Source organism: Notechis scutatus, chromosome 6 (assembly GCF_049901735.1).
Source record: "Notechis scutatus isolate UNSWTSFEM ecotype Mainland chromosome 6, rNotScu1.2, whole genome shotgun sequence".
Classification (NCBI taxonomy): domain Eukaryota; kingdom Metazoa; phylum Chordata; class Lepidosauria; order Squamata; family Elapidae; genus Notechis; species Notechis scutatus.
The window spans coordinates 57,156,727-57,175,281 of NC_142014.1; the positions used below are offsets into that span (position 1 = coordinate 57,156,727).

At 35.8% G+C, this 18,555-nt stretch overlaps 1 protein-coding gene across 2 annotated transcripts in view; it reads left to right on the forward strand.

Moving 5' to 3' along the window:
- The window catches only part of LARGE1 (LARGE xylosyl- and glucuronyltransferase 1), a 360,189-nt gene that overhangs the window by 190,561 nt on the left and 151,073 nt on the right, over positions 1 to 18,555 (forward strand). For both annotated transcript variants that reach the window (XM_026694958.2, XM_087968395.1), the window contains one exon: positions 12,132 to 12,303. In XM_026694958.2, coding sequence (XP_026550743.1) covers positions 12,132 to 12,303 — 172 coding nt within the window. The remainder of the gene's footprint in view (positions 1 to 12,131; positions 12,304 to 18,555) is intronic.

Sequence of the window (18,555 nt, forward strand, 5' to 3'; positions counted from 1 at the left end):
CACTCCCTTAGGGGATACCACTGTTAACTGGTGCAGGGTTTGATAGGACGTTTCCTATTTTAACTATTTGTTACCTGTTTGACAGGAAGGCAGTAATCCACTTATGAAGGGATCCGGAGTTTAATTTTAATTTTAATATATATTTATCACTGTATTTTTTCCTGGAATCAGATTATGTATTTTATTTTTCTTTCATCTTATTGATAAGGTCATAAAATAATCAATTAATAAACTATTCTATATATTTTGTCCAGATCTGCACCAACATTTTATTCATTTCAAAAAATTTCTAAAGATTTAACAATATCTTTACAGATTTCACTGAAATAGCTCTTTCTCAAACAAAATTCTTTCTTCATTCCAACAGTGCCATATTATCTATTTTTCCCATCTCTTGATTATTGGTTTCCTTTTTGCAAATTTCCATTTTGTCTTTAATTTGTTCAATCTCTCTTCTCATTTATATTATAGTTTCTTTAAATTTTTTATTCATTTTTTCATATTTGCAAATCTTTTTTCATTTTCCCTTCAAGATAAACCAGACCTATCTTAATACATGTAATCTTCAATTTACAACTTTTAGTTTAGTGACCATTTAAAATTACAGCAGCACTGAAAAAAATGACTTATGACCATTTCTCACACTTATGACCGTTAGGTGATCAAAATTCAGATGCTTGGCAACTGACTCATATTTATGACGGTTGTTAGGTATAACATTGATACCAAATATGGTTTGGGTGAATAAATATATAAAACTTAGATATCATGGTTTAAGTGCTTATCACTTTAAGCACAATGCAGCAAGCAATTAGCCGATTAAGGGTGCGGTTAGAAGTTACAATATAAGGAAGCATTAGAAGCTGGAAAACAGTTACTGTAACTGTGTGCTGCTGCGACTGTAACTGTGTGCTGCGACTAACTGTGATTACTGACTGTGAGTGCCTGTGACTGAACTGTTATTGTTTGCTACTGTTTGCTGATTACTGCGTAATTCTACTGAATATCCAGCGTTTGTTTCTCTGGAGAGTGAAACCGGAGGAGGAGAAGATATCTTTATCGGCTGATAAAGATATTGCAAGGACTCTTAACTTGGATTATACTAGTGAGTCTTACTGGATGGAAATACTGTGAATGACTTAATGGACTGAATGAAAATGCTTAAACTCTAACTGGATTAAAAACTATTTAAACTACAAACAGTGTTTGTGTTCAGTGTGTGTATACTCTGGGGCCCTTCCGCTCTCCTTTGGCTGCCTGGCTTGACTACTGCTGCAATACTCTGCTAGGGGTTAATCCACAAACCCTAACATTGGTTATGGGCCCAGCAGCATAGTCTAACTAACCAGGATATAGCAGAGAGAGTTGGTGTGAGTTGCACATTACTGTAAAAACAAACTGTTTTAATTAGTTTAAAATAGTCAAAATATCTGAAGAGTAATGGCACAAGTAAATTTGTCACAACTGTCCATGATATCCAGGCTGGATGGAACAAACTATGTTTCATGGTCAATGAAATGTAGTTTACTTCTACGCAGAGAAGGATTGTGGGACATTATAGCAAACCCACCAGATGTGAGTAGATGGGATCCTGCTGATGATGATGATAAAGAAAAGTTACAAGACTTTAAACTGAAGAATGAGCAGGCTTTATGCATCATAGGACTGACTCTCTGTGATCAGCAGCTTGTCCATATTCGTGGAGAAGAAAATGCTGCAAACTGCTGGGAGAACCTCAGGAAGATTTATGTTCGGGACAGTGTAGGAGCACATATAAATCTTACACGGAAGCTTTTTCGAACGCATCTTCAGAGGAATGGAGATATGTTAGTTCATTTAAACTGTATGAAGAGCATTTTTCAAGATTTGCAAGAAAAAGAGCTTATATTTAATGAACTGCAACAAGTCTACATAATATTATCTTCATTAGATCAAAGCTATGATGACTATGTGACTTCGTTAGAGGTATTGCCAAAAGAAAGCCTCTCATTAACCGAGATTACAGGCAGGCTACTAGAAGAAGCCAGAAGAAGGCGTGAGCGTGACGAGCTGAGAGAAGATAAGAAAGAAGAGAAATTATCTTCAAAGCTTGAAAGAAACCAGCAAAGCAAAGTAAAGCACCCGGAAGAAGAGAATTTATCTTCAACGGCATACACAATTAAAAAGTGTTTTAATTGTGGAGGCAGAGGACATTTGGCAAAGTTCTGCAAAAAGAGAAAAAGCCAGAATGTAAAAAAGCCAAAGAAAGCATTTGAACTAGCCACGTTTAGCAACTCTGATGTGAAGAATAATTTATGGGTGGTTGACAGTGGCGCATCCCACTGCATCACAAGAGATAAGACAAAATTTATAAAAATGTCTACAAGCTCTCAACATATATCTCTTGCTAACGGCTGGAACCTGAAAGCGAAAGGTCAAGGTTTTGCACGTTGTCCGTACATAAACCAGGATATAAAAATGTTGTATGTACCGCAACTAAAGTTTAATTTGCTTTCAGTAAGGGTATTAGATAAATTAGGTTATGTAATTACTTTTAAAGATAATAATTGCATAATTGAAAAAGATAACAAAAGGGTAACTGCAGCTTTAAATGGAACATTATATGTCTTAGATAATAGTAAGAAAGGGAGGCACAAACTGTATTTAATAATATAAAGCCTCATGATGAATGTATCCATTTATTGCATAGGCGTTTGGGGCATGTAAATTTTAAAATGCTAAAACGTACAGTTGAGTTATCTGAAGGAATAAGGTTAAAACCTTGTGATAAATATTTGCGTTGTAATGTTTGCTGTGAAGATAAGAGCAAAGTATTGCCTGCAAATAGGCTAAATGGTTTCAAAACAAAAGAACCTTTAGAAGTAGTATTTGCAGACATAATAGGTCCAAAGAAACCCAGTATGGGGGGTGCTAGATATATACTGAGCATTATGGACCATTATTCTAGATATGGGTTTTGCTATTTAATGAAAAGCAAAACTGAAACATATCAACATTTTTTCAATTGGCTTAGGTTTGCTGAAAGAAAGTCTAAACGACAACTGATAACCCTGGTGACAGATAATGGTACGGAATTTATTAATAACAAATTCCAGAACAGACTTAAGGTAGCTGGAATAGAGCATAAGAAGTCTGCTCCATACAGGCCAGAACATAACGCTTTTATTGAAAGAAGAGGCCAAACACTACAGGCAATGGTTAGAACAATGTTAAATGATTCTGGGTTACCTGATTCTTTGTGGGGGAGGCTACAATGTGTGCTAATAACATATTGAACAACGTTGTTAATACAACAACAGGTGAAATACCATTTACCAGGTGGCATGGCAGGAAACCTGACCTAAGTTACCTGCACATATTTGGTGCACCAGCATGGGTGCATATTCCTGCACAACTCAGAAAAAAAGGGCAACATAGAGCTAAAAGATTTTTCTTTGTTGGTTATCAGGCAAACCATAGGGCATATAGATTTTGGGAGAAAGGCACATCTAAAGTGTTATGTAGTGCTAGTGCCCAATTTCTAGAACATGAAGGATGGGAAAAATTAGAACAGGATGCCAATAAAGATGTAATTATTGAATCCTATAGAAATCCCATTAGTTATCCCTGTAACTTTAAAAATAAAGTAAAGAGACAAATACAGGATGAAATAGTGCCCATAAAGGAAGAAACAGATTCAATAGCTGAACAGGATGAGGAAGATGAACAGGTAGTAGTTCAACAAAGTCCTCCTGTAAGCCCTGTAATTCCCAGAAGAACTACACGTGTATCTAGACCGCCTGATAGGTACCAGGCTAACACAGTGTGCAAGATTAATGAAGTTCCTAATTCTGTTGAAGAAATTAAAAAGTATCCTATTAAGGAAAAAGAAAGATGGTATGCAGCAATGAATAAGGAACTGAATTCATTAAGTGATATGAAGGTGTATGAAAATGCCAAATTACCTGTAGGAAAGAAATCCATTGGCTGCAAATGGATATTTAAGGTAAAAATAGATAAAGATGGTAATTTAATCCATAAGGCAAGGTTAGTAGCCCAAGGTTTTAGGCAGAATGCAAATGACTACGATGAGGTGTTTGCACCTAGTCTTAAGGCAGCAACCTTGAGGGCAGCTTTAGTGTGGGCAGCTAGTAAAAACTATATAGTTAACCATCTAGATGTGGAAACTGCTTACTTGCACGCCCCATTAAAACATATTATTTATATGAAAAACCTGTTGGTATTAAAAGTGAAAGTAAGGATAATAATGATTGTTGGTTGTTAAAGAAAAGTCTCTATGGTCTTAAACAATCAGGCTATGAATGGAACCAGTATATTGTAAAGGAACTTGACAATATAGGATTTAAAGCTGGTTTAGCCGATCCATGTCTGTTTAAGAGGGAGAAAAATGGGAAAGTATCATTATTATTACTATTCACAGATGACATTGAATTGATTACTGAAACTAATGATGAAGCAAATAAAATAATAGCATCATTAGGAAAGAGAATTAAGATCAAGCAATTAGGGAGATAAAGAAGTATCTCGGTTTGAATATAAAGAAAACACGGAAAGGTTTTAAGATATCTCAGGAAGATAAGATAAACAAATTACTAAAAGATTACAAGATGGAGCTTTGTAAGCCAGCTAAGACTCCAATGAGTCAGGAGTTTAGCAACACTGATGAACAAAGCCCTGAGTTTGATAAGGTGATTTATCAATCTTTAATTGGTAGTTTGAGTTATATTAGTAATTGGTCTAGACCAGATATTTCGTACTGCGTGAATCAGTTGGCTAGATTCAATTCTGCACCATGTATAAGACACTGGATTGCAGCTAAGAGGATATTAAGATATCTTAAAAAGACAATGAATTATTCATTGTATTTAGAACCAAAGGGTGATTTAATTTTGAGTGCTTATGCAGATGCTAGCTTTGCATCAGAAAGAGACACTAGAAAGTCGACTTCAGGAACAGCCATAATGCTGGGTAAGACATTAATAGGCTGGAAGTCAATAAGACAACAGCATATAAGTTTGTCTACTATGGAGTCAGAATTCTCCTGTTTATCATTGTTATGTACAGAATTAATAATGTATAAACAAATGTTAATTGATATAGGTATAACTGTAGATTATCCTATAATTATACATGAAGATAATCAGGCAGCAATTCAAATGGCCACAAATATTGGAGTAAAAACAAGGAGCAAGCATACAGATCTAAGATACCTAAACGTGAGACAATCTGTAAGAAGTAAGATGATTCAGCTAGAGTACTGTATGTCGGAGGACAATTTAGCTGATAATTTTACTAAAGCCCAAGGTGCCAGTAAGCACCAGGAGAGTTGTGAAAAATATGGGATTAGATTGTAAGGTATTATATATTTATTTCACCCAAAAGGGGAGTATGTTAGGTATAACATTGATACCAAATATGGTTTGGGTGAATAAATATATAAAACTTAGATATCATGGTTTAAGTGCTTATCACTTTAAGCACAATGCAGCAAGCAATTAGCCGATTAAGGGTGCGGTTAGAAGTTACAATATAAGGAAGCATTAGAAGCTGGAAAACAGTTACTGTAACTGTGTGCTGCTGCGACTGTAACTGTGTGCTGCGACTAACTGTGATTACTGACTGTGAGTGCCTGTGACTGAACTGTTATTGTTTGCTACTGTTTGCTGATTACTGCGTAATTCTACTGAATATCCAGCGTTTGTTTCTCTGGAGAGTGAAACCGGAGGAGGAGAAGATATCTTTATCGGCTGATAAAGATATTGCAAGGACTCTTAACTTGGATTATACTAGTGAGTCTTACTGGATGGAAATACTGTGAATGACTTAATGGACTGAATGAAAATGCTTAAACTCTAACTGGATTAAAAACTATTTAAACTACAAACAGTGTTTGTGTTCAGTGTGTGTATACTCTGGGGCCCTTCCGCTCTCCTTTGGCTGCCTGGCTTGACTACTGCTGCAATACTCTGCTAGGGGTTAATCCACAAACCCTAACAACGGTTACAGTGTCCCATGGTTATGTGATCACCTTTTGTGACTTTCTGACAAGCAAAGTCAATGGGGAAGCCAGATTCATCAAATAACTATGTTATTAACTTAACAACTGAAATGATTCACAAAACAGCTGTGGCAAGAAGGATCATAAAATGGGGCAAAATCACTTAACAACTGTCCTGCTTAGCAACAGAAATTTTGAGCTCAATTGTGGTCATAAATTGAGGACTACTGGTAGATTCAGTTACTGGTGCAGTCACTGATGCTGTAACATTCTTCTCCAATTTTTCAAACATTCTTTATAAAATCTCTGACATAATCTTTTTTTCTGTTATTTGCTCTGTTAATCTTCCTTCTGAGTTTTTTTTTTCTGATCTCATGGTAGTAGCCATGTCTCTGTTTTTATTTATAACCCCTAAAGGAAAAAGAAAAGAGAACCATTTTTTCTTCTTTCTTTCTGCATTCTTAATTCTTTGGCCCCATTCAGCACTCTCTAGTTCTGTGGTCACATGATCCTTTGCAACCTTCTCTTGTCTCTTTTTTTTAATGAAACCAAGTAGTTGTCCTCTTTAGCAAGTTTAAATAGTTCTCATTCCCACAGAAGTATGTATTATTTATATAATAAAGCAAAAGTACTTTAAAAATAAAAGTTCAAATTCATCTGTCCCCTTAATCCTTTCTAAACTTGCTTAACTCATGTTCTTGGCAAGATTTTTGTTTTCTAATTGTTTGTTTTTTAACATCATTGCAATTGTTTTTTGCTTTTAACTTTAATCCAGGTTCAAAGATCACTCACCAGCTGTTGTTTTTCTGCTCCTTGTCAAATCTCTGTAACTTTGATAATATAAATATGCCCTAGTGTCCTTAAACAGGCTCCATATGAGACTCTGAGCTTGGTACTTCTTCCTTGCTCCAGCGCTCTATGAATTGCTCAAGGAGTCCCTCCAGATTCTCAGGTTCCCTCACAAAGAACCAACTTCCAGAGCATATGTGAGAGATCCCTCAATTCACCTTGTCTGGAAAAGTCTCACTGGTCCAGCTTGCTTCCCAGTTGTCAGTCTCACTTTTCAGACCATGTTAGTCCTCTATCTTCTCTTGGAAGCTACAAGAATTAGTAACTTTTAAGATTTTTTTTTTAATTCTTCCAAAGCAGTCAGTGTTGCTGTGCAGTACTGGCATTCCCCAAAGTATAGAGCAGAAATATAATATTTTATATAATATAAGCATGTGTGCTTTCTTTCTCATATTTTTGTTATAAAGAATATATATCAGAATATTTATGAAAATGAAATGGTTCACTCGCATAATCCTAAAGGGTTCTTTCAGAAGAACATAAAGAGCTTGTAACACTGCAGTTTTATAAAGATTTCTGACTTAACTTAATCAAATACTTTAAAAATGTATCTGTGAAAATGTCAAATTAAGGTCAGGAACAGTCCATTTCAAATGACTCCCACTGAGTTTAATTTAAAATCAAATTAAATGTGACATTCATGTTGTTTGGGCTTGGACAGTTAGTTGTGTAATGTTGTTTTATTTTTTTATCAAACTGCTTCTTTGTAGTGAGACCAAATTTGTAGTTGGGGTGGAGAAAACTAATACTTGGCCCTGGCTGCGGCCCCCATTCTATTGAGCATTCTCATATTTTCTACTTGCAGTGGGAATAAAGCTCCAGCTGTTGCCAAAGGAAACTTTTCTTCCATAGCAAATGGCAGATGTGAGGGCTTTATTTAACAATGGGGTGACAATGAAGCAGAGATTTAAAACTTTCTTCCATCCACTTCTCCATCTGGCTCTTTCCCTAGAATTAATTATTTATTTAAATCATGCACATGCATACATCACACAGGCTAGTAAACACACAAGCCAAGTTACACAAAGACGCTTTACTTTTAATTTTGTAAATCTTGTTGCAACATAAGCATGCTGAAATGATGTTATATGGAGAAATATAAGGTGACCAATTTGTTGCAGTTTTTTTTTAATCTTTTTGTTTCCATATAAAATGATAAATGAGCCAGACTCATTTTCTTAGTCAAATAGCAATAGCATTTAGGCTTATATACTGCCGCATAGTGCTTCCCAGCATTCTCTAGGTGATTTACAGTGTAGAGTAGGGGTGTCAAACTCACGGCGTCACATGACATATCATGACTTTCCAAAATAGGCCACTATGACGTTTTAACACAAATGAATGCAATAGCTAACCTTCCCATTGAAATTCAGTTCCACAACTGAAGTTCCACTCTGTGCTAATTCCATAAACACTTAATAAAACCATGTTCCAACTGGTACCTCCGTGAGGATATGAAAGACTAAGTAACTGCAGTATAATTGATGTCCAAAACCTTCCTTTTTCATTGTGTTCTTATAGATTAGTTGGGTTCCAATCTAGAATTCTCAGCTAATCAGACCAACAACTGTTTGAAAAAGCTATGAGTTGCATTTCCAAAGCAACTGTAAGATGCCCAATATCAAATTTCAAAATGTTAATGTTTGTTCCTACTGGTCAGTTTCATAAAAGACATGGACCTTATTGTAGTTGTCGACTTATAACCACAATTAGGTCCAGAAATTCTCCTGCTAAAACAAGGCAGTTGTTAAGTGAGTCATGCCTGATTTTATCATTTTTGCCCTAGTTGTTAAGTGAATAACTGCAATTGTTAAATGAATCAGGCAGTTGCTCAATGAATCCATTTTCCCCATTAACTTTGCTTGTCAGAAGCCAGGTGTGAAGGTTACTAATAGTAATCACATAACCGCAGGACACTGCAATCATTGTAAATGCATGCCGATTGCCAAGGACCCAAATTTTGATCACATGACAGTGGGGATGCTGCAACAATTGCAAGCACCAATAAAGGAGAATATTTGTAGTTCAGGATTGGAATGAGGGGTCCTTGGTGGTATCTGAGCTCCCTTGTTTTCTTGCATTACCCAAGCTAGGTAACATCATTGGTGCTAGTTATAAATGCAGGGATTGGTTACTTTCTTCAGCCTGTTGTAGGTTTACATGGTTGGTAAAACAAAGTATTTTGAGAAGACAATTATTTGTTAACTACAAATGATTTAGTTGATTGTCCATCAAAAGTAGGTTTGTACATCAAAATTGCAACCCCACAGGAGGGCTGCAATTTCTTCCAGAATATGGATTGTAATCCATTTTCCACTCCAATGTGGTAAACATTTTTCTTTTCTTTTAAAAAAACTCTGTATGTTCTATAAGAGGGACATATGTGTCCTTGTGCTTGAAAAATAGCATATTCATGGTTCAGTTAAAGCTGTATCCTTGAAACTAAAATACAATACAAATGTAAAGCAGACATTGTTAAAGGTATAAAATGCTTATACGTATTGCAGCTTCATTTTTTCTAACTTATTTCTCTAAATAAATACTATGACAACTTTTAATGAAAGGGTTCAAGGAAATTGAGAAAAATGGGATCATCTGGGAACATCTGGAATCATCTGGCTGCCTACTCGCCTACCCACATAAATACATTAACTTGGCAAATACTATGATTTAGAAAGATTTATTTCTTTATTCTTGACCTTAGCAAAATCTTTCAAAATAGGATTCACAGGGATTGCCTCTCAAGATAAAAGAATCAATATTTGTCAGTGAAATACTTTGTAACAAAAGGCAAAGGCAAAGAGAGACTTTTGTACTGTTCGTTTGTCTTTGCCTTCCCATCAGTTTACCTATGTTGACCACATGGAGATGTCCCTAAAGTTTTTTGGCAACTTTTGTTTGTTTTATTGCATATTTCTTTACCACCCATCTCTCTCCCACTGTTTGGAAGGGGTTTGCCATTGTCTTCTTCCTATGACGCAGAGAGAGACTGGTCTAAAACTGCCTCAGGAGGCAGGACTAGAATTTATGGCCTCCCAGTTCATTTAACCACTTCTTCAGACTAGGCCTTTTTATAAGCACTACAGTGCATAATCTACTTTTGAGTAAAGGGTGTGGTGACTAAAATATTTACAATAACATAGGATCCAGAATATCCATTGCCAAGGAATTTGGTTGTGAAGCATTGCCACATTGCTTAGCGGTGGCAATCCATGCAATCCTGGTTTTCATCATTAATTGAATCCCTTAGTCCTTAGTCGATAGGTGAGGCAACTTCCTGCCAGCTTCTCTCAACCAAACTCAGTAGGGAAGCTGGCGTGAGCTTTCAACTCTCAGGCAGACAGGTAAGTGACTGCTGCAGGGTGAGGAAGGAAGGAGTGTGGGGTAGGGTTGGAGAGGATGCAAAGGAAGGGGATGCACGAGAGGCATGGCACAGCTCAGAGAGATTGCACGAGGGTATGAGGGTATATGAGAGATGCAGTGTAGGTCAAGGAGAGTTCACAAAGGTGTGAGGGATTGCATGAGAGGTGTGCCATGGGCTGGGGAAGACCAGCAAAGGTGCAAGGAGGGTGTGGCATGAGTCAGGGAGAGTGTGTGAGGATGCACAAATGTGCAAGGGATACTTGAGTATGCAGGGAAGTCACAGTGAGGGTTAGGTCGGTGCCTGAGGTGGGAAGTCTTATGCCAACAACTTAAGAACTTCCTTGCCTGCTTCACCATTAACTTTTTGGAGAAGATGGCAAAGAAGGCTATAAATGGTGATTACAGTATGTGATCCTGGGGTGCTGGGACCAGTTGCCAAATGCCCAGATTGTGTGAACCAGTTGCCAAATGCCCGGATTGTGATCATGTGGGCATAGGCATGCTGGGATGGTCAAAACTCCAGGGCCATTTGTAACCACAGTTTGTTCAGTACCATTGTAACTTTGGATAGTCATTGAATAATTGGTCATAGGTTGAGGATTTATAACATGTTTTACCTTTGAGAGATAAGATGCAAATACTGTAGTCCTGTACTTGTTACTAGAGCAAGCGGAAATATTTTCTACCTGGTGAATACTTATTTGCCTTCCCTACTCATTTTTATTTTCTCTTTTTTAAGTCATGGCTTAGCAGTACTATGGCAAAACCCAGAACCCTCAAGTTATAGTTTTTAATCTCCTGGTTGAGATTTTAGAGCACGAATTGCAATAATAATAACAATAATAACAACAACAACAATAATAATAATGATAATAATAATAATGATAATAATAATACAATTTGGTAACAAAAGTTTTTGGCCTATAGTTATCATGCCATCCTAAAAGATTGCTGAATCTTGTTGCAGTTTGTAATTCTTAACTATTCTTGGACTCCATTCTACAATTATCCAACCCTGTAAAGGAGATTTGAGATGATTATAATGTTAACAACTGCTAACTTTGTGGAACAATCATGGAGCTGGAAAATACAGTTTTATTTTTAAAAAAATGCTTGTTGCCAGCATCATTTCCAATTTCCATCATTTCTCATCAGCATTTCTAATCAACCAATTTTTATTTAATTATATGCTTTGGGTTGGATTTATGTTTCATTTTAATATTGTATGCCATCTTTCAGAATAGGAAAGCAATTCAAGGAGATAAAGTAAAATTTTAAAAACACGAAGTTTCATTTACACAGTAAAACTAGTACTGCAGCATAAAATAATTCCAACTCAAAACTAAATCACAATTTGCAGTACATAATATCAGATAATGAATGATAGCAGTTTAAAAATCCAGCTAAAAATCAGATGGAACAAAAAAAGATTAAGAGGCAGTCAAACATGTGCATCTGGAAAGAACTTCCAGAAAAAGTAGACTGCAATTAAAAAGTCTTCTCCATTATGATGGTGCTTTAATTGGCATCTTTTTGGCCCGTTCGGAAAACTAAAATAAATGCCATGAGTGGCAGATTTTGAACAGAAGTTTAATGGTCCAAACACATTTGTAGGGCGATCAGGTGAGATGATTTGAAAATCACAAATATACTGTATATCCTTGTTCACACTAAAGTTATGCTGATGCTGCTGGGATGTCACTCTGGATATTTCAGAGGCTTTTTTGTGGGTGGAATAACATTAACTTTTGGAGTAAAACCCTGTATCTCAGTTGTCTTGCTTTGATGAAGAATATGTTCATTGTTCTGCAAAGTGCTATTTGTCATTTCAAAAACCAGTTTGTTTTGACATCAAGTATTGTCTCTAGTAAAGTGTTTTCCCTTCCTCTTTTCTTTGTTCCTTATCCTTTCTGGCTATTAGTCTGAAGTGTCCTGGATACCCAACAAACACTATTCTGGCATCTATGGACTGATGAAGCTGGTGCTCACAAAGACACTTCCCGCCAATCTTGAACGAGTCATTGTCCTTGATACTGACATTACCTTTGCTACAGACATTGCTGAGCTTTGGGCTGTCTTTCACAAGTTCAGAGGTACTGTAATGCCTTTATTTCTTATTATTTGTGTTAATATTCATGGTTTATAAAGTTCTTTGAAGTTTGAGGTGTTTGCACCCTTGCCTGCTTTTATTTACTCCTTCCAGACTGTTACCTACTAATTTACATTTTACCACAGTTAATTAGAAAACCTCTGGGAATATATTTTAGTGAGGATAAACATAAATAGTAGGGTGTGACTATTTACAATTGCATGTACTGTTGTTAGCCTCTGGTACATCTAAGATTGCAGCAATTATTATAATGGCAGAGCTGATGATTGAAGGAGAAGGATCAATTCAAAACTGGTTGTAAGGACAAGCAATGCAATCACAGAATTAGAATGACAAGATGAAGTCAAAGTACTGAATACCGTTCCTGCATTGTCTTGCATAGCAAGTAAGAAATAGACCTTTAAGTGTAATGCAGTTAAATTGCTGAAAACTCATCATAATCAAGTATTATTAGATTAAAATATAAAAATGTAATAGCAGATTTTTTTCATCTCTTCACCCACCTCCCTATAACCCCATGAATTTTCTGGGATGCTGGAAGACTTTCTGGAACATATTTTTCAGGAATAAATAGAAAATCCGCCTCACCCCCTCCCCTCCCCCAAATCACAATTTTCTTACATACACTCTCATAAAGTAATAAACTTCTTTTAGACAAAATGAACAAGGATGTCCGTTGCAATTGTTATCAATTATTAATTTTGTTGGCGGTAAAAATATCCATGAAACTTTTCCAGCAAAGCTATCCAACTATACACATTCTGACCAAAGAAATGTTTTTTTAAGCAAACAGATGAAATGCACTCATACTAAATTAATGAAAGGATTATCTCATTTATCTGCATTTGCAAATTATTAGGTGCATTTCATCTTTCTCTTGTCTTTTAATAGTAATAATACCCCCAGTCATTACCGTGATGTAGTTGTGGGGCAGAAGGAAGAAGAGAGCTATGCCAGAGGTTCAACCTTACTAGACATGTCTCATCAGAGAAGCCAGACAAAAAGTGTCCTTTCTATAAAGAATCTGGTGAGACATTACTTACATAAATTCATACTGGACTGATCATTTCCCAGATCAACAAGGGCCATATTAGGAGTTGGAGTTTCTGGACCTCTGTTGACAAATGGACTACAGGATTCAGGACTTTTGGTTGAGCAAACAGGGCCAGCAGCTGCAGGAATACTGGTCAAAATGTTTCTTCTCTGTCACAAATACACAAAGACTGAAAACAAAGACATAAAGATGTGCTCTTATAAATCAAATCCAATGAGAAGAGACATCTGAAAAAATTGCCAGTTATGGAAAGAACAACATACATAACATCCATAACCAGAAGTAACAGAACAGAGGCTAGAAGATCAAGGTCAATTTATAATACAAAATAAAGTATTCACAGAACCAGAGTTGGAAAAAATGGGAAAGTCTCTATCCAGGGCAAGGAAATCAAAACCTTCCAGAGGTAGCTCAGACAGCACAGACAAAAAGGGGAAGTCAGCAGTAGAGAAAGCCAGTATAGATTTTGAAACATTTCATTCCCAAATGAAATGTTTCAACCTCTCTTCTACCTTCTTTTCAGAAAAAAAGTAAAGCTCTGTAACTAAAAAGACAAGAGGAATTGAAACAAATAATAACTGAGCATCTAGAAGAGTATAAAAGCAACAGAATAAGATTGCCTGCATTGAAACTTGTTACTGAAAAACAACTAGCACAAGTATTAAGAAATACCAATGCTATAATATCAAATATAAACTACAAGAAGCAATTGATGGTACAGCACAGCTGCAGTTATAATTTAATACCTTGGATGGAAATCAACAAAGAAGAAGAAAGAACCCAAACTGCATTACTAAAAATCTGTTTGGAAATAAGATCAGGTACAAGCAAGGTAGAGCAGGTGAAAGACAAGAAGCTGATGAACAAGAAGACTAAATACTTTCTGCTTGATAATTATCACCTAATGACAAGGAATATCACAGAAGCACTAGAAATAATAAAGTAACAAATAACATTCATAGCCAAAAAAACCAGCAGATTCAAAGCTCATATGTCACACGCTATATGAAGAATCTCCAATTTCAATTGAATCAGAAACATTTCTACCAATCCATCTATGGAACACTGCAATGAACCAGTCAACACCTGACAAAGAAGAAACCATGCAATTCAAATTAAATTAGGAGCCCTGAATATGAAGATCAGAAAAATAATAACAGAGAATCATGCCCTTTTCCAGGCAAAGATGTTAAAACACCTTATTTATCAATGAAAACGGTGGAATGTTACAAGTATACCAGAGAGGAGGAGGAGGAGAAAAAAGATGAAAGAAGAAGAGAAAAACAGTGAAGAAGATGTGCTGAAGTTAATATACCAGGAAGGCTTATTGAATACTGAAGATACCAATCTAGTCCATAAGAAAAAACAAATGATGAATAGTTAAAAAAAAGTTTAGCAAGCAAACCAGAAAACAACAAGACCTGGCAATGACTAAGTGCTAGAAAGCTGAAAAGAGAAACAGGAGCTAATTCTGGATGCATAAGATCAAGCCTTAAAAACCAATGCATACAAAGCCAGAATTGAGAAGACAGCAACAGACAGCAAATGCCACCTTTGCAAAGAAGCTGAATAAACAATGGACCACTTTATTCGCTGCTGCAAAAAGATCACACAGACTGACTACAAATAATGGCATGACAAAGTAGCAACAATGGTGCATTAGAATATCTGCAAGAAATTCCATTTGACCACCATCAAGAAGACCACAAAATACTCAAAGTAATAGAAAATGTAGAAGTTAAAGTTATCTGGGATTTTAGCATTCAATCAGACAAGCATCACACAACTCTCCAGACTTAAAAACTATTAATAAGAAAAAAAATCTGGATAATGAACATTGCAGTACCTAGAGATAGCACAAGAGAAGAGAAAAACTGGTGAAAACCACAAAATACAAAGACCCATAAATAGAAGTAGAATGACAGTGGCAAAAGAAAACAAAGATAGTACCAATAGTAACAGACTCCTTGTATGCAGTCCCAAAGCACCATCTGAACACCATTGGCATTGACGAAATATCTTGCAAAAGGCAGCTTTACATGGGACAGCCTACATCTTATAATACCATTAATATCAAACAACATTATCTGCCTATCCTAAGTCCTTGGGAAAGACTCAATAAGTGGACAAAATGCCATGTCCAGCTAAACATCTGGCTAGGTGTGTATGACCAACCATAATTTATTATGTGCCACCAACCCCCAATGACCCTAGGAAGTTTAAAATTGTTAAAACATTTAAAAAAAAAAAATACAGAAACATAAAAACAACACAAGATGAAAGGACAAGAATGGCAGGGAAGAACAGAAAGCAAAAAAAAAGGGCATCAATCTTCCTCTCTAAAAAGCCTTCAAGATCTGGACAAAGAGCTAGATCTTGAAGGCTTTTTAAATCCTTGGAGAGTTGGAGCTGTTCAAATATCCGGGGGGTGGGGGGTGGGTAGAGGAACCTGAATATTTCCACTTTGCTTTTAGAACTTCAGTCCTACTTCTGAATTTTGATCAAAACATCTTAGTGCAGTTTTGAAAGATTGTCAACTTAATACACAAGGATGGTAATACTGTCATTAAAGATAGTTCCTTCTCTGCGGGAACTTGACTGTCTAATGCTTCCATTACTGAAGGCTTTTCTATATCACTGACGTTCTTACTAGAATCAGTCAGTCACCCAGCTGTTGGCAACAATTGACTAGTTCAAGACTTGTCCAATTTGATATTGCTTGAACTGTGAGAAGAATTTTCACAGCAGGGGATGCAGGGAGAAGTAGAACTGTCTACCTAGAAGAGGCAATCTGCTTGTCCTGGTCGCACCATACCTTAGGGATTTTTGTAAAATATTTTAAAATAAATTTAACTAATTTCCGTTTGAACCTAGATTTATGAATGTTTTATTCAAGAATCTTGTTTAGGGAACTAAAATTAGCCACCAGCTGCTACCCTCTATCTGGCTACAGTGGAAATGTTTGAAAAATTAATTTAGAATATCAATTACTTATGATATAACAAGTTTATATAAAACTTTTTCTAAACTTCATTTTAACTATAAAACACCATAATTTTAACTACTATGGTGCTTACCTGGAAACAGAGGCTAAAATAAATTTTCCTTATTTTATTTCAAGATGTGATTTTGTGGAATGGTTGTTACTTTTGAAGTATAAGTGTTTTTTCTTCAGGAAAAAGATGTTTTGTATTGTCTCTGGGAAGGTCATTGCACAGTAGGATCCAACCTGTGCTTTAGATAAGCAATAAACAAGGATGGATTCCTTCAGCAGATATGGGAAGCTACACAATTACCATGTCAGGGGGCATTTCTTTGTGCTGGACTGATTTACATGGGCCATCCATATTTCTGATCCTCTGAGTTATTGTACAAAATGCTAGTTAATTACTCTGAGTTCTCTAATGGCAGCTGATATATAGAATCTTAGCTTCAGTTTGCCACTTGACAGGAACTTTTATGTTAGAGTAGCATCCTAGAAACATATGAGACAAAGAGACTATTATAGAGGTCAAAGGCAGAAGAAGGAGCTTTAATTCTTGTTCTACAATTTTAAAGATAGATGGGATGAATATCAATACATTCCACACAACAGATCTGCTGCTAAATTGACTAATTGGATATACTGGTATGTATATGAAGATATGAAATCTTTGATCCCATTTTTCAACTGTGGCACTCAAAACAGCTTCATGTAGAGATGGTTCTTTTATACTGATAGATATTAATTATTGATTTAATTCCTTATTTAGGTCCTCATCCTATGTATTTTTTAAACAGTACTATTTTCCCTGTATATTGCTTAGAACTTCAGAATTATGCTCAATTTATTAAAACAAAACCCCTACTTTAAAAAATAAAATAAAAACAATAGACCAAGAGCAGGTTAATGAGAAGTTACAACGGTTATGCCATGAGCACTAAATGAGCAGCTTTCGAAAGATAATTCCATAGTTGTAGGTGCTTGAAAATTGTGTCCTATGTAATTACACAGTAACATGTAGATCTAAAATGCTAGCTAGATTAGAAAGCAGTCCCAGGTAATCTTCTCCTAAAATTATATATTCATAGTTATTTTTCCCCCAAAATCACTAAAAAGCTACTGCAGATGGAAAGGTCTTCTAGGTGCTTCCAGAAGATGTGCAGCATACTAATTGGTTACTCTTAAGGAGATACATTGAAAATTAAAGTGACAAATATATGTATGCATTCTTTCATCAAATTCATTGAAAGATCTATGGTTAAAACTTTTTATTTATAGGTGCACAAGAATACATCTATTGAAATAGAGATATTTCTATTCTATAGAAATCTATTAATCTATTGAAATAAACTAGAAAGTCAAACTAGAAAACAGCACTATATGTAACTCCAGATTCACGCTAAAGTTGTTTCACACACAACATTTTCCCAAGGGTATGGCCAAATGAATGCAGGCCAACCTGATTCCATCAAGCACTCTTATACAATGTATTCTCAAGCAGATGTTACATTCATATACTATATTACAAGTATCTGGTAAAAATACTGAAGTTATATATATTTCTTTTGAAATTGATTGCTATTCAAAATCCCCCCCCCAATTCTATTTTTAAGTGGTTTTAAAAACACCCAACACTGCTAAGCAAAAGGTGAGTTTTGTTTTGCCTCTCCTGAATACACACAAACTACTATATCTGTTTGCCTTGCATCAGCAGTTCAAACAGAAATAAAAATACCTTTTGACATCATAAATGCCAGAAAAGTTTAGCAATGTTTTGGGTACAGTTTCATGTGCCCACAGCTAAGGATCACATAATCAGTTTGAAACTTTAAATCCTTAGAACTGCAGCATGTAAGAACATAAGAATATTGCTCTTCTGAGGGTCCAAAGCAACATTAGGTAGTAGGTGCAGTTTTGAACCCTATTGGAATGAGTGCGTGTATGTATGCACTTTTGAGTCATTGTTGACTTCTGGGGACTACCTAGACAAATCCCTTCAGTGTTCTTGGCAAGATTTTTATAAGTAGCTGCTGGGGTTGAGAGAGACCAGAGGGCCAAAGTTATCTAACTAGTTTCATACCCAAAGTGGGACCAGAACTCACAGTTTCCTGGTTTTTACCCTGATGCCTTAAATCACTACACTAAGTGGCCTCATTGGAATGAGTAAGATAATTAAAATAACTCTTCATAGCAGACTT